Source organism: Myotis daubentonii, chromosome 11, assembly GCF_963259705.1.
Source record: "Myotis daubentonii chromosome 11, mMyoDau2.1, whole genome shotgun sequence".
NCBI lineage: Eukaryota > Metazoa > Chordata > Mammalia > Chiroptera > Vespertilionidae > Myotis > Myotis daubentonii.
In genome coordinates, this window is record NC_081850.1 from 64,356,315 (window position 1) to 64,373,882 (window position 17,568).

Sequence of the window (17,568 nt, forward strand, 5' to 3'; positions counted from 1 at the left end):
AAACAGAAATTCTGATTCATTATAATGAGATTAAACAAGAAGATAAACTTGATCCGATTTTATGATGACTATCAGCTTAGATAGCAAGGCACAGAGCTTTCTGCTTCAATACCTTTAGCCTAAATAGGGACAAATCATAATGTGTGGAGGAACTGAAGTAGCACAACTGCCGGGAGCCGGTCCATCCTTGCTGTTTCAAGGGACCTGGCATATATGGCATACTTTTCTTAATATGTTTGCTCACCTTCTTGGCGCTGTGTTTTAACCAAAGTCACCTCTCCGAGAAAGGTTGAATCCCCAGGTAGGGATTTTCCCCTGAAGTTAGGGAGGGAATAAAACCCCTCAACTAAGTGCCAGGCGGGTAATTAATCCCTTTAACTACGAACAATCATGCTTAAACTACATAATCTTTTCTCCCTGGAATGGAGATAAGAAACGCCCTAACCTTTGTAATAGAGATTGATAGGATTGAATCAACTGGTATAAATACAGTTGTAACAAGACAGAAACACTCAGAACTTAGAACAGAATCAAGAAGACAAAACCTACATGGAGCCTAGAGACAGAGCCTAGCGGGAGAACATGGCAAGGGATCCTGGACTGAACCTGACTACAGAGATTGGCAGGAGAACCTGACTAGAACCTGGACACTGAACCTGACTGGAGAGCCTGGACAGAACCTGGCTGGAGAACCTAGCAAGGGAACATGGCCACAGAACCTGGCTGGAGATCCGAAGCAGAACCTCTCTGGAGATCCAGACCAGAACTTGGCTGGAGATCCGGGCTAGAGATCCTGGCTAGGTTGCTGATCAACTGAACACTGTCCCCGTGTCATCCCTTCTTCGCCAACTCCGTCCACACCTTTGGGGACCCCTGGACCCGCTGGGGCTGGACCCCGGCACACAACTACTTAGCATTTTTATCTGCATTTAAGTATCAACCCAAAATTAGGATTATGAATTTTAAAATTCTAATTTTAGAACTGTGTCTTTTTATAATGATGGTAATAATAACAATAAATATTTTATCAGACAATTACATTTCTACTGATTGTACATTTTTTGTCTATACACATCATTTAGCATTCAAAATCAATTAATATTTACCTGGAAGCAAAAATGAGTTCTGAAAGCTTCTGCAGCTTTCAGATTGCCACACTGTACAGTCTTCATTAGCTGATTTTTCAGCAGTAGGCAAACTACTGGGGGGTGGGGGGAGTAGGAAAGGAGTTAGAGTTTAATACATTAATAATATTATGTCTTTTTTGAATAATAAATATTTTTAAGAAAAGTAGTTCTTTACATTCAAAAGCAAAGTGAAGAATTAACTATTTTATAAATGTATAAGCTGAAGTAGAGAGTTCCATAGACCAAATTTCAAATTCTTCCTTTCTCCTCCCCTGGGAAGGTTTGGCAATTTGTCAACCCTTTCATTGGTCCTGCTTGCCAGTAACTTAATTACTACCTCTATCTCCCTCAGTGAACCTGGAGCCAGAGGAGGCTGACTTGGGAGAGTTTTAGCACTTTAGTCCATAAATTGTGCTAGCACCAACCCTATAAGTCACTCAAAATAATTTTCTTTTACATAAAATTGTTCTGCTTACCATACAAAACAGCAGTTTCAACACCAACTGTTACAAAATTGCTGTCCCCAAGTCCATTCTAAACCAAAAATTTGGAGCCTCTACTGGCTGAGCATCAGAACTATGAAAAAGTTCTGTCTGCTCTACCTTCTCAGGAAGTGACAGGTCCTAACATTTAGTTCAGTTCCTTCAATTTTGATGGGTGTTTGAGTGAGAGATATGTGTCTGTTTGTGCATTTTTGGTCCTAAAGGGAGAAAATATGCAATCAATATAAATTATAGCACATCAACAACTATGAAGATGCTAGCCTTGGTAGGGAAGTGAGCATTAATTCACAACCCCCTTAATCTATGCCCCCAAACTTCCTAAGCCCTCCTAAATAACAACTGATTGTATTCTGTTTCTCTCTTCATATGAAACATACTAGAGGCTCAGCACATGAAATCGCGCGAGACCTAAACCCGCCATACCACAAGACTCAGAGTCCCTCCTGCCACCGCCACGGGACCCATCAATGCACCTCCTGGTGAGGGTCATTTGGTTGTTATGGCGTTAAGGCCACTTGGCCTTTTATAATGTAGATATGAGCATGCTAATGATAAGTACTGCTAGTTAAATTGAAAGTCCTGGGCTAAGAAAGCTAGGTTTTATGTCTAAACAATCCAATTTACCCACATAATAAAATAATCTGATATGTAGTGGCCAAATTTGAGAATCTAGACAATTCTTGAACCTTACCAAGGTCTTTGGCAACTGGACACATCCGACTGTCGGTAATTATTTTAAAGTAAAAAGAAGGGGAAATATTTAGGCCGGCCAAGTCCAACAGGAGACTGTAATATAGACATGTATTCTTATGCTTAATGGAAATTTTTTTAATATATTTTTTATTGATTAAGATATTACATATGTGTCCTTGTCCCCATGTTACCCTCTACCCTCCCCCCCCCCCCCCGCTCATGCCCTCACCCCCCCCGTTGTCCGTGTCCATTGGTTAGGCCTATATGCTTGCATATAAGTCCTTTGGTTGATCTTTCCCCCTTACCCCCACCCTCCCCTACCTTCCCTCCAAGGCCCGACAGTCCAATCAATGCCTCTCCGTCTCTGGATCAGTCCTTGTTCATCAGTTTATGTTGTTCATTATATTCCACAAATGAGTGAGATCATGTGGTATTTATCCGCTCTCCAGTTCCATCCATGCTGTGGCAAATGGTAAGAGTTCCTTTTTCTTCTTCCTCTTCTTAAAGAATACCTTTCAGCATTTCATATAATGCTGGTTTGGTGGTGATGAACTCCTTTAGCTTTTTCTTATCCGTGAAGCTCTTTATCTGATCTTCTATTCTGAATGATAGCTTTGCTGGATAAAGTAATCTTGGTTGTAGGTTCTTGCTATTCATCACTTTGAATATTTCTTGCCACTCTCTTCTGGCCTGCATGGTTTCTGTTGAGAAATCAGCTGACAGTCGTATGGGTACTCCCTTGTAGGTAACTGACTGTCTTTCTCTTGCTGCTTTTAAGATTCTCTCTTTGTCTTTTGCTCTTGGCATTTTAATTATGATGTGTCTTGGTGTGGTCCTCTTTGGATTCCTTTTGTTTGGGGTTCTCTGCGCTTCCTGGACTTGTAAGTCTATTTCTTTCACCAGGTAGGGGAAGTTTTCTGTCATTATTTCTTCAAATAGGTTTTCAATATCTTGCCCTCTCTCTTCTTCTGGTACCCCTATAATTCTGATGTTGGTACGCTTGAAGTTGTCCCAGAGGCTCCTTACACTATTTTCATATTTTTGGAATCTTTTTTCTTTTTTCTTTTTTGGTTGGGTATTTTTTGTTTCTTTGTATTTCAAATCTTTGACTTGATTCTTGGAATCCTCTTGTCTGCTGTTGGATCTCTGTATATTATTCTTTATTTCAGTCAGAGTATGCTTAATTTCTAGTTGGTCCTTTTTCATGTCCTCGAGGGTCTCACTAGACTTATTGAGGGTCTCACTAAATTTATCGGCGGTTTCCATGAAATTCTTGAAAAACCTTATAAACGTGGCCTTGAACTCTATATCCAGTCATTTGCTTTCCTCCATTTCTGTCATTTGTGACCTGTTTCTTTGTCTCCGCATTTTTTATGCTTCCCTGTATTGATAGGGTGGCTTTGTGTGCTAGGTGTCCTGTAGGGCCCAGTGGCTCAGCCTCCCCAGTTACCTGAGGTGGACACTCTTGGTGCACCCCCTTGTGGGCTTTGTGCACAGTCTTGTTGTAGTTATGCCTTGATTGTTATAGGATCACTGGGAGGAATTGACCTCCAGGCCAACTGGCAGTGAGAATCAGCTGTGTCTGCAGTGGGAGAACTTCTGTGCTGAAGACACCCTTCTGGGGCAAGACTTGCTTCAGTGGGGCTTTGGTGCTCACTGAGACTGCACCCTGAGTGTGTCCCTTATGGATCTGAGGAGTTGTAATCTGGATGGTCCCCCTCTGACCACTGGGTACACTGGCTCTTGGATCTAAGGAGGTGCTAATTTAGCCTCTGCCTGAGGTTACACAGCAGGAGCTACGAAGAGAACTGCAGATTCCCCTTCCTTTTTTGGAGTTTGGAGGTGCCCTGATGAGGCCCAGCTGTGAAGCAATGCAAGCCGCTGTGGGGCCTTGGGCCTTCTCTTGGAAGTTCTCGGTCTGTCTGGCCCAGCTGCAGTTAGGTAATTTTCAGGTTGCAAAGGGCCAGGGCATTCATATGCAAAAGCCTCTGCTGCAGCCTGGGTGGGGCGGGGTCTCAGGGAGTCAAAGGGCGGAGCAAGCAGCTATGGCAGATCCTCAGCCCTGCCCTAAGGAGTCGCACGTCTCAGTGTCCCGGTAATTGCTGCAAGCACCTCTGAGGGAAAGCCGCCCTCAAGTTCGCCCGCTGCCAGACAGTCCAGTTTCTCCCCGTATGAGTCCTGGGTCCCCAGAGACTTCCGGGAACCGGAGTTCAGAGCAGTCGGGAGCTTGTGACTCCCTCCCGATTCAAAAAGACAGCCGTGTCCTCAGGTGCCAGCCCCTTTCCGCGCGCGTACCTCTGCACTTTACTTCCACAGCTCCTCTGGCTCTCAGCGTGCTTTTCTTTCCTTCTAGTTGTAGAATTTCCACTCAGCCAGCCTTCCTGTAGTTCTGGATGATGTCTGTTTTGTGTTTTTGATGTATTTTTCAGTTGTTGTGGGAGGCAGCAATTTCCCGGTGTTTATCTATGCCGCCATCTTAGTTTCTCTGCTTAATGGAAATTTCTGAAGACATATCTGAATTTGATATCTTCTTTGATTATATATGAAAATATTCATAATTCAGAAATCAGTTAGTATGGAAATTAAGTCTTATGCCATACAGACTTTTCTTTTTAGTCCCATAAAATTTAGCATTGAGTTTTATAGGCAGTAGGCACTAAAAATATGTGTTAACTGGGTATATTTCCAGCCAAAATGTGTCCTGAAACAAAGTAATTGGGGTCATAAAAGCAAGTTAAAAATACAAAAATATTATATATTATTTCCCCCTTCTGTTGTATTTTTATTTTAATACTTTTCCTCGTTGTTTGCAGTTTCATGGTTGAGGTGTAAACCCATTTTTTAAATAGGAATTTTTAAGTTTATATAACTCGCAAACCAAATGAAAGTGATATACTGCTTGTTAATGAATGTAGTGGTGATGAGACCACTTTAAATTGTTTTTAATGACCTTAGGACCTTGGCTAATTTTAGTCTCTTGTTCTAACTTTGGCAAGTTTTAATACATAGATAAGTTTCATAAATTATCATTAGATATTTGAGTTATAACAAAAATAGATATATAACTTATTTTTAAGTAAATATTTTTATATCAAATTAAAATTCAAGATTATACTAATTTCTGCTAGTTTCTGTTTCGGATTGCCAATCTGCCTTAACAGAAGGATCATGGTATGTGGAGTAAATAAAAAAATGTAAAAGAGCAATAAAAAGAAAGTATAGGTCCTACAAAAGGACTCAAACTACTTGGACAAATTATAGGTATTTTCTATATTAGTCCCATGCTGCTTTTAGAGAGCTCATGTCTGATACAGGGAGTTCTAGTTCATGGTAGAGTTCTCTGTATCACAGATATACCCTCCAAATGACCTAATTCTTTGCCAGGGATGATGATGATGATGATGATGATGATAATCCCTCAATGCCAGACCCCTCCACCTTATGCTGTGACACCTTTCTCAGAACATTAGCAGGAATCTGCAGCTAGGGATGAGTTGCTCCTGGTAACCCAACAGCATTCTCCTCTGATAGATCAGCCAATCACAGCTAAGAACTCAAAACCCTGCTTGTAGCTCCTATGATGCCCACTCTCAGAATAATTCATTAAAGATTTATAGACTTTTTTTTTGGTAATTTTTCTGAAAATGTGCTATTTTAGGACACATTAAATTCCAGGATTAAAGTAAGGAAGAAGGGGACTATACTAGTTATGTTCCTAGTTTTATAAGTGGTATAAGAAACAGAGGAATGGGTAACTTTATTCCAGGAGAGCAAACTAATCTAACTTGGAAAATATTAAGTTATATGTATGTCACATGGTATAAAATTTTCAAATTGTTTATTTGTAATAGTAATATATTAACATTCAAAATACTAAAAGTATAAAAGAGCCTGGTTCTATCCCTTACTAGCTTCCATATTTCCTTTTGTGTCCTTCAAAAGATATTCTATGCATGTAAAACCAAGTATGTACATGTATATTCATATATTCCCGCCCCCCAGTTGCTTACTTTAGACACTGCTCTTTCTCTTAGAATGTTTTTCACAGAGGTATCTTAGAAATTGCCTTTACATAAAGAGATTTAATTAAAAACTGCTTGATCTGAATTGCAATTGGAGTTCTAGATATAATCTTCACTTACATTTTACAATCAGGAGAAAATGGAAATGTCTGAAGTCCTGTACATAATGAATTCACAGAAGAATGTTGGTTTGCTAGGTGTAGAGGAGGCAATGGCATTTCTAACTCTTCTTCTAACTCTTCTAGAATGCATACAAATTTAAAAATCATAATAGTACATAAACATTGAATAAAATTAAGTATAATTTAGAATTTTTGTTAGCAATTATTATGTTTGATCATTACGTTACAAAAAAAATTTTCAATAAAAACTTGGCTTACTTGAAATACAAAATAACTTAATTTTTCATCTATATAAGCAATTACACATACATTTCATGGTGTCTCAACTGTGATAGTGGTGGTTTTTAAAAAAATCAATTGAGCCCAGCTGGCATGGCTCAGTGGTTGAGCATTGACCTATGAACCAGGAGGTCCTGTTCAGGTTGTGGGCCTGATCCTCAGTCGGGAATGTGCAGGAGGAAGCAGATTAATGATTCTCTCATCATTGATGTTTCTCTCTCTCTCTCCCTCTCCCTTCCTGTCTGAAATCAATAAAAATAATTTTAAAAAATCAATTGACAACTAAACTTTATTGAGTTTATTATATAAGATAAATTCTAAGAGCTTTATATGTAATCGTGCTTTTAATTCTGACAATTTTGTTGTCAGTACTATTTTAACCTCCAGAATAAATATTGGTGATGTTAAATAAGTAGTATTAATGGTGGGTAATCCTTCACCTTAATAAGTCTGGGGTCTAGGTGACCTAGCAGAGTTACATTTTAATAGGGTGGGCCTGACAAACTGACCCTTATTTATTCATAAGTAGTCAGTATGTTCCTATCACTTTCATAAATAAATAAGTAAACTTCCAAATAGATTATTAATATGATCCAATTATAAATATGACTAAATAACATAATTAAATATCATCAACATAGTTAAGAAACAACACAATTTGGCATTACACTGGAACAAAAGGTTATTCTAAGATTCCAAATTTGATAAAATTATAACATTAACAATAATTATAAGATTGCTTTGAGAGATTAAAAAGGTTAAATTTATAAAAATATAACAAGGATTAGCAAGATTACTTATTGAGATAAAATATAAAATTTCATTTACTGAGTTATAATATTGTAAGATTCCTATTTTTAATATTAATGCTATTTCCTCTATTTTTCTTCCTTGATCTTTGTAACTCTCTCTGTAAAGTATTCAGTTTCGATGCTAGAAGGATAACGAGTTAGTGATAGTAATACACGTAAAAGAACAGATAAGAGAAAAATATAATACCTTGGATTACAATAATCAAATTTTAAACATGAAAACTGTCCCATAGTAGACTTTGTATGTGAATGCAGTGTACTTTTACATCAGATATAGGTAACCTCTGATAAACTAAAGTATTTTATGCTAATCCTTGCCCAAGGATATTTTTCCATTGATTTTTAGGGAGAGTGGAAGAGAGGGGGAAAGACAGAGAGAAACATCAATGTGAGAGAAACATACCAATTGGTTGCCTCCTGCATGATCCTGAACCAGGGTCCAGGCCAGGGAAGAACCTGCAACCATGGTACATGCCCTTGACAGAATCGAACCCAGGACCCTTTGATCTGCAGGCCAATGCTCTATCCACTGAGTCAAACTGGCCAGGGCTGGAAAACTCAATGATTTAGTCAAAATTTCTACCTGGTTTATGGTGCTCTGGTTTGCATTGGCTTTGAATGGCCAAATTCTCTGTGGAGCTGCATTTTATATCTTCAATGTCAATTGCATGCTTGGTAGTAGGATCTGGAAAGAAAAGGAAGGAAGTCTATTTTCAGCCAAAGTACTAGTATAATAAACTAGTGGCTTGGTGCACGGATTTGTGCATATTGAAAGGAAATTAATTAGAAGAAATAATTTAATATCGCTATTTGCCCTTTCTCTATAATTGAAGAGTCAGAGATGAAAGAAAATTAGTAAAATGCATATGAAAATAATATATAAATTGATTAATAAATAATAACATGATATAACAGACATGATATAAAAACAAAAACATGATATAAAAACAACAAAAACATGATATAAACACTGATACAATGACTGATAAATTGATTAAACTTATTCTAATATCTTCCTGTATACCACATTAAGAGTAAAAACACTTTCAGAGTGCTTGACTAATTTCCCTTGTGATGAAGTATTTACAACTTTAACATCACATGCTCTTCGAACTCAAGAGAAAGCAACATATAACTGACCATGTCCGAAAATGGGTTGAGGTAGGAATATTGCTACTCTGCCTATTCCTACAGTTTGTCCTTGTGATTTATTAATAGTCATCGCAAATGCTGACATCACGGGAAACTGTCTTCAAATTAATTTAAATGGGAGGCCAGTGTCAGATGGGGACAAATCAATTCTTGGAATCAGAACAACCTCTCCTTCCGCATATCTTGTCAATATTTCAGCTTCGATTATGTTAGGTCGCAATCTTTTGATAATAAATCTAGTACCATTACTAAGACCCCATTTACTATTAAGATTTCTCGGTAGCATGATGATTGCACCTACTTTCAATTTTAATTTATGACATGGCATTCTTGAAAGAGTAATACTATTAAGAAATTCGATGAGAAAATTTTTCTTTTCGGCATCATCCATTGAATCAATGGAATCATCACTCCAATGGTATGTTGTGTCAATAATTGGTCTTCAGATACATTCTGCTGACGACGCTGGCTTCTTTTGGCTTCAGAGGTACACTGAGCCAATAGTTGCTCTTTAGACATATTCTGTTGACGATGCAGCTTTCTTTCGGCTTCACAATGTCAACAAAAACAACCAAATTCACGATCAACAATGACAGATTGAAACACATGCATGTAATTGGTGCCAGTGAGAGCTTTATATATATCGCACATGTGCGAGTCAACATTTATTTTTAAATTGCCAGTGCACGTCATATGTCCCGGCTGGTCTGTTGGTCAGATGGACATACGGTCGGTCACTTAGCCTTTTATATATATACTAGAGGTCCAGTGCAAGAAATTTGTGCACTCGGGGGGTGGGAATGCTCCTCAGCCTGGCCTGTGCCCTCTCGCAGTCCAAGAGCCCTCGGTGGATGTCTGACTGATGGCTTACGCCTGCTCACCACGGGAGAGGCTCCTGCCACTACCACTGCACTTGCCACGGCTTCTGGCTGAGCGGCATTCCCCCTGTGGGAGCGCACTGACCACCAGGGGCAGCTCCTGTGTTGAGCGTCTACCCCCTGGTGGTCAGTGTGTGTCATAGCGACTTGTCATTCCACTGCTTGGTTGATTTGCATATTAGCCTTTTATTATATAGGATAGATGTCTTGTAATCTTGTTCATTCCTCCGTGGTAATGCCTCTTTCTTACTTAGTCACCATCGGAGCCAAGGAAATGCTGGGAGTGTAATACCACAGTCATCCAATAAAGTTGCTTGTCCTTTACCATTAGCATTCATAGATTTGTGTCCTGCTGAAAAGCCCATGGTCACCCTGCATTCTGAGCTCTGCTATATTTTTAAGTTTGGGTATAAATTTTATTCACATACTCAGGTTGATTTTTCATTCCCTTGCTTTGACTTGTAGGCTGATCAGTAATTCCCTCAATTTAGTTTTGTCTGCAGAATTCCTTCAAGTCTGTGGTCTATGGATAGCAAGCAACCCTGTTCTCAATGGGTATCACAAATCCTCCTTCACTCCTCTAATATTCTATGTCTTTCATAATTTCAACTGAAATTTATGAGAGGGGAGTTAAATATTTGGGCCCAAGTTGTCTTAAAAAGAATTCAACAACATGTACCAAGTCTAACTGAGATGAAACCATCTAAGTTTTAGGTTATGAGTTTCTCTGTACTTAACTAAAGTTAGCACATAAGTTGTTAGTGCTTTGTCATTTTATATAAGAAAACAACTAAAAAAGTAGTACAGTCATAGGTATCTTAGCTTTATTAGTGTAATTAACTTGAAATGGTCAGATGAATTTCAGAGACATTTTAATTTGCAAGCATATAAAGAGAAAGATGAGAAAAGAGTCTCATCAATAATTCTGAGATTTTGCCATATAACCTGCAGAATCTTTTTTAAAAATCTGGAGGTTGATGCCGAAACCGGTTTGGCTCAGTGGATAGAGTGTCGGCCTGCGGACTGAAGGGTCCTGGGTTCGATTCCGGTCAAGGGCATGTACCTGGGTTGCGGGCATATCCCCAGTGGGGGGTGTGCAGGAGGCAGCTGATCGATGTTTCTCTCTCATCGATGTTTCTAGCTCTCTATCTCTCTCCCTTCCTCTCTGTAAAAAATCAATAAAATATATTTTTTTTAAAAAATCTGGAGGTTGAGAAAAAAATGAACAAGAATTTTTATAACAAACATTATTAAGTAGTTTTTATAAGTAATAAAATTTTAAATTAATCTTCACCTCTTTTGAAAAGCTTTTCATATTCATTTTCATCTTCGTAAGTTATTATTTCTGGCACTAAGTGTAATGACTCCTTCAATTCTGAAAGTGATGGAATACCAACTTCTTGATCAAGGTTTGGAGCTATTAATTCACACTCAGAAAACTCTGATGGCTGAAATGATATATAAGTAAAACAAATTTTTAGTTAGGTTTTGCAAATAAATATTTCTAAATTCATAAACAGTTATATTTGTTTAATTGATGTAACAAATTTTAAACCAAACCCACCCTCAAAAATTGTAATACTATGCATATCTTTAAAAAATAGAAGTGTAGCAGCCAAAAATATATTCTGCTACATAATAAGCAATGTTCTGAGTAATGTCTTGTATGGTCACTGATTATATTAGTGATGTACAATATCCATAGAGGCAGGAATGTCTTCTTTTGGGCTAATACATTTAAAAAATTCTAAATTTTTAAATTAGAACATGATCACTTAATGTCCTATACCAGGTTTAATGATTAAAATAATGGGGAGAGGTTTTAAAATTCTCTATAACTGGGCTACACACCAGACCAATGAAATCAGAATATATGTGGGTAGGACCCAGACTTCAGTATTTTATTAAAACTCCCTAAGTAATTCCAATGTGTTACCAAAGTTTAGAACTACTACCTTAGAAGTAAGTTTGATTTCTTAGCTGATATGCATTCAACCCATTATCAAGTCTTTTTAATTTGAGAATAGTAGATGGTCAGGGTATATTACTAAAATTTTTTCAAGTGTGCTTTACTATTTCTGTAAAAATATTAATGAAAGTACTACAGCTTCATTGAAACCTACTGTATCTTCTAGCTTCTCCTGACAAAAGTTCTCTTTATCCACATAAAAATCTTCTTTTATAAGATCTTTCAAATCTCCTTGAAAAGAGAAACATTCCCTTAACAAAAAAATAAAACATTAAATTAGCATTTACTAATAGGAAGTTACATGTAATAAAATGTAGCCAAAAATGATAGACAATAATTAAAATTAGAGTTGAAGTACAACAATGATAAAATATTATTATTGGTAACATGTAGATTTGTGAGCATACAAAGAATATTTTCTCTTCTTACAAATATTTACAACACTGTGCAACGAAGTACCTGAAAAAATCAGCATCTGTGAAGATCTGTTCTTTGAAATCTAAAAGGGGGTCCTTTATCAAAAACAGTTTCAGCCTACTCAACAGAGTATCCAAGGTTGGTAGATAACTTTTATAGGTCGTCAAATTATTTGTGAAAATTATCTCTTCATCATCAAAAAACAAATCTAAAAGGAAATAAGAAATATAAAAGAATAAGAAAAAAATCTGAAAGTTATACAGAAGGATCTAGTTACTATAGTGAGCCATTAGATAAAGTTGGGGTTTTCAAATACATGTTTAATTCTTTAATTCTTCATTGTACTGTGCATATAAAGCATGTAGCACGGTACTAGTAAGTAGGTAAAAGCTCAATAAGTTTTAATATTATTTCATACACTGAGTAGTAACCAAATATCCTAAAAGAGTTATAATAGCTTATAACTGTTCAACAAAATTAGTTTAATCAATGGAGGAAAAGCTCTTGTGCCATGATTTAACATAGCCATGAATAGCCTAAATAAAACTGTAAAGGAATGAAAGCACTTGACTTTTTAAAAATCCTCACCTGAAGTTATTTTTCCATTGATTCTTACAGAGAGTGGAAGAGACAAAGAGAGAGAAACATTGATGTGAGAGTCTCCTGCATACACCCTGACAAGGGCTGAGAATCGAGCCTATAACCAAGGCACATGCCCTTGACTGAAATCGAACCTGGGACCTTTCAGTCCATGGGCTGATACTCTATCCACTGAGCCAAACCAGCCAGGTCAAAGCATTTGACTTTTGATGACTACAGTCTTTTCTTCTCTGCATCAGTTTGCCTCCTAAAGTCCCCAGTTCATCCCCAGAGACTCTGACATGTACTAGTAGGAAATAGAGATGGTCTGCAAAGCCTACAAGTGAGACGAACTTTGATTCTAACACTCTAAAGTTGTCAAGCATGTTGCTATAAAGTTAGATACAATGAAAAAGTTATATAGCTAAGTATACGTGAGAAGTGTGATGTATCTTACATATTACTGCTAACAATTAATTGCTGGAATACATTTCTGTTCTGTCCCCATCCTACCATGTTTGTATTACTTTAGAATCTTAGCTAATTGTGTCAGGGCTTTAACGGTTTCTGAACCTGGCCCCATTCTTCAAAAACTCTTGAGTGGAAAGAGAAAAAGGGAAATGTAAGCTCAGATGAGGAACTACTCAGAAAGCCAAGCACCCCAAAGCAAAGGGCACCTTGAAGGGGAGCATGGTCCCTTGTCCTGGCACTGGGTTTCAGTTAAGTAACATTAGAATGGCATGAGAGAGGGAGCATGGAGCCATGTCTCCCATGACCAACCATATCATTGGTATGCTTGTGCTTAATAAATATGTAACGTAGAGCAGCGGGGACCATCCCTTTGACTGCTGCTAACTTCAAGTGTCAAAAGAGAACCAGTTAGCCCTGGCTGGTTTGGTTCATTGTATAGAGCTTCAGCCTGTGGATTGAAGGGTTCTGGGTTCGATTCTGATCAGGGGCACATGCCTGGGTTGTGGACTCGATCCCCAGTAGGGGGCGTGCAAGGGGCAGCCAATCAATGATTCTTTCTCCTCCCTTCCTCTATGAAATCAATAAAAAGATTTTTTTTTAAAAAAAGAGGAACGAGTTATATAAACTAGCTTCCTAAAAGATTGTTTATCTGAACCTGTTATGTTCCTGACAATCTCCTGGGCAAAAACATGTGAGCTTCCCAGAGCTTCCCATTACACACCAAAGAAAACTCGCTATTGGTTCCCTGTCTAAGCAGGGCATATCTGAGAAAATTTAAAGATGGTCCATTCTGTAAATATTAATAAAGTTATATTAATAGTAAAAACCCAAACAGCATTTGTTTATATCCCCATTTTCACACTCCACTTTCAAACACAGACCTTCTAGCCATCTTTCCTTCCTGATATCTCTGGAAGTCCACCGGGACATTCTTCCTTTTTAGATGCAGCCACTAGATGGCAGCAAACACCACAATTAATGTTCTTTATAACTACAAAGGTAGTTTTTTGTTGTTTGTATTTAACCAAGGGTGCTATTTCTTTATATTCTTATGCCTATACAGCATTCCCTTGAGTTCTTACTTATTACTGTAACTCTATTATATGGACCAACACAAATATGAGACTATTTTCCTCTATTGTAGAAGAGTGTTTAAACTGTCTTAAGAAAAAAAATTTGCTAGTTAACTATGAAAAGAAGCAGGAAAAAAGAGGTCTATGAGTAGGAAAGAAGATAAATTTATTCTTTGCAGAAGATAATTTTTGTCTACTTAAAAACCCCAACATAACAGAATGAAAACAAATAAAGGAATTCACTAAGGTGCTGGTAAAAGTTATAAAATCAATACATACAAAAACCTAGTAAAAAAGACTAATGGAAAAACTCATAATGGCTATAAATATATTAATATTGAGGGAAAACATAACAAAAATGTGCAAAAAGTATATGGAGGAACCATTAAACTTTAATGAGGATAATTTTTTAAAAACTTAAAGAAAAGGTAAGATAAACCCTTTCCTGGCTAAAAAGACTATACTAAAATTTCTACAAAGTCCCAATAACATTAAATTTCTCAAGAGGTGTGTTTTGGAACCTGGAAAAGTGGTTATAAAGTAAATCTGAGGCACTAAGCACCAGTAATTATTAAAGTGAAAGTAGAAAATATTGCATTTTTTGCCCATCACATTGTATAAATATATTATTACAACATCAGTAATAATATATCCAGTGAGGATAAGGTTGGTGTACACAGGGTATTCTCATACCATACTAGTGAACATATAGCTAAAAAATATACTTATATCAAATAATTCCATTTCCAAGGATTCACTTTAAGAAGGAAATAATTGAAAATGGAAACACATTTGAAATTAAAGACATTAGTGTTCTCAAGTGTATGAATCATAAATAAGATTAAAAACTGTCATAATAAAAAACCAGGTTTTTGAGGAAATCTTAGTATATGGTGAAATATTCCCTAGATAATGTTAACATTTAAAAATACTGTAACACATATACAGCATGATCACAATAGTAAAACAATTTATGTTTAGATTATAGGACTATAACTTTTTAGTAAAGAGACATTCTATATATTTAAGATGTAGATATCTTAATAGTTGTAGAAAAATGTTAGTAAAATTCAATCTTCATGCATGGTCAAATGCTCTTAGCAAACTCAGAACAAAAAGAAGCTTCCCCAACCCAATAAAGTAAATTCTCTAACATTTCACCATTGAGAATAATGTAAATATTAAAAATGATTCATTTAAAATGACGTAAACAATGAAATGATATTTACATGATTTTTAATGGCGAAAAGTTAAAGGACTTCCTTTATCTCAGAAACAAGAAAGGGTCTTGTTTTCCTCTGCTTTTGTTGAACAATGTACTGGAAGTTTGTCAGCACAGCGAGACAAAGAAAGTTATAAATGTTGTAAAGGAAGAAACAGATGGCCAACGAAATCACTATCTCGAAGAGTTATCTGTACTCCCATGTTCACTGCAGCATTCATTATGGCCAAGGTATGGAGCAATCTAAGTGTCCATTGACAGAGATGGATAAAAAAAATGTGGTGTATATGTATACACAAGGGAAAATTGTTCAGCCTTACAAAGAAGGAAATATAATGAAATAGGATCCTTAACGAAATATAGGATATGAATAATTCATATGTATTTAAAAATATTTGTTTATTTTTCAATTACAGTTGACATTCAATATTATATTAGTGTCATATAAATAGCATAGTGGTTAGACATTTATATAACTTACAAAGTAATCATCCCCCACCATAAGTCTAGTACTCACCTGCTACCATACATAGTTAATACAGTATTATTGACTCTATGGGAATATAGGGATATACTGCACTTTACATCCCCTTGACTTTTTTGTAACTGCCAATTTGTACTTAATCCTTTCACTTTTTCCAACCCCGCTCCCATCTGGCAACTATAAGTTTGTTCTCTGTATCTATGAGTGTTGCTTTGGGAAACTCAATCATATTTTCATTCAGTGAATCATAAAGAAAATTCTAATTCTTGCAGACAGTAGCTATTATAAAATTTGCCAATAATAGCTTCTAGTTTGCCACATTAATAATAGCTATGTTTGGGTAGCCTGTTATTTTTTACAAACCATCTCTTTACATATGCATATACTAGTATATTATTTGATCCCCACAAAATTTTTATAAGAAATTAGAATAAATTAAAGAAATTATAGAAGAAAATTGAAAACCATGACATTTTAAATAACTGTCCCAAAGTTGTACCACTTTTTAAGGGTGGGTTTGGACTCTGGTCAAAGCTTCTGATTCTAAATTCAGGCTCTTCCTACTATATCATGCGTTGAAGTTTAATCTTTAATGCAATCACTCTCTTCTGAAACTGTAAGAGGGATTTAACTCTCTCTATATCATCACACACCTATTTGCCAATACTAAAAACTTATACACAATTTATGTATCTACATAAAAACAGCAATAAATCAATCAATTTATTTTCCATACTCAAACTATAGCATATCTTAAATGATAAAACCAATTTAATAATAAAAGTTTAATATGCTAATTAGATCAGACGTCTTTCGGGACAAAGCCGGGGCTGTGAGGGAAGCCAGAGGGAAGCTAGTGCCAGCAGCCAGGGGAAGGAAGGCCTACTCTTGCACGAATTCCGTGCATCGGGTCTCTAGTTATATAAAAGAGCTTTAAGTTTTTTCATTTAAAAAGGGAATAGGCTTCCATACTAGGAAGGTAGCTCTTAGCAAGTTATTATGAGGCTGGAAGAATTCAGCATCCTTTAATACTATGAAAGATTTGGGACATATTTTGGATAAAACATACTTTTATTACTTTTGGTAAATTTGTAAAAACTGGGCAAATTTCCTGACATAATACTGAAATTATTCCATCTCTACTTTGAATTATGGTTTCACATATGTGATAACATTGAAAATCTTCAGGATATTTAGGAAATAAAAGCATCACTTAGTAATCTACTAATTTAATATAATACCAGATTGCTGTGTCATCAGATCCGTACCCAGATGCTAATATTATTATAGCAATATGCTGTGAGCACACTATGATCAAATCTCCCAGGCTATTTTGAGGCCCAACATACTTAAACTTACCTAACTTACAATAAGGGGATTAATATAAAAGGGTAAATATTTCCCTAATGTGGCAAAGCTTAGAATTATAATTTTGCAGATGGATATTTTCAATAAAATAAAAATTTTAATCTAATAAAACAAAATTCACTGGGATAAATCTGAGTATTAGTAAGAAATATTTTAAAACAATGGAAATAAATGTTTTACCTTGGTTCTGTGCTTGAAATGCTGGACATTTTTCTAAACAGCTAACAGGTGTAAAGACTTCAGTGCAGTCCTTCTGAGTGTGTAAGATGGCTTCATCGACTTCAGTTTGGGAGTTTGGGTTTGAACTTGGAACAATTTCTTCAAATTCAGAGTTAATCTGAGTCACCATTCCTGTAACTGTTTTTCTATGACATTGTAAAATTACTGATTTTATATA

At 36.3% G+C, this 17,568-nt stretch overlaps 1 protein-coding gene across 2 annotated transcripts in view; it reads right to left on the minus strand.

Annotated features, from left to right (window-relative positions):
* SHOC1 (shortage in chiasmata 1) overlaps positions 1-17,568 on the minus strand; it is a 67,108-nt gene that overhangs the window by 36,232 nt on the left and 13,308 nt on the right. For both annotated transcript variants that reach the window (XM_059657641.1, XM_059657640.1), the window contains exons 5-11: positions 17,352-17,536; positions 12,017-12,182; positions 11,712-11,808; positions 10,883-11,036; positions 8,142-8,243; positions 6,466-6,586; positions 1,107-1,201 (exon numbers count right to left, since the gene is read on the minus strand). In XM_059657641.1, coding sequence (XP_059513624.1) covers positions 1,107-1,201; positions 6,466-6,586; positions 8,142-8,243; positions 10,883-11,036; positions 11,712-11,808; positions 12,017-12,182; positions 17,352-17,536 — 920 coding nt within the window. The remainder of the gene's footprint in view (positions 1-1,106; positions 1,202-6,465; positions 6,587-8,141; positions 8,244-10,882; positions 11,037-11,711; positions 11,809-12,016; positions 12,183-17,351; positions 17,537-17,568) is intronic.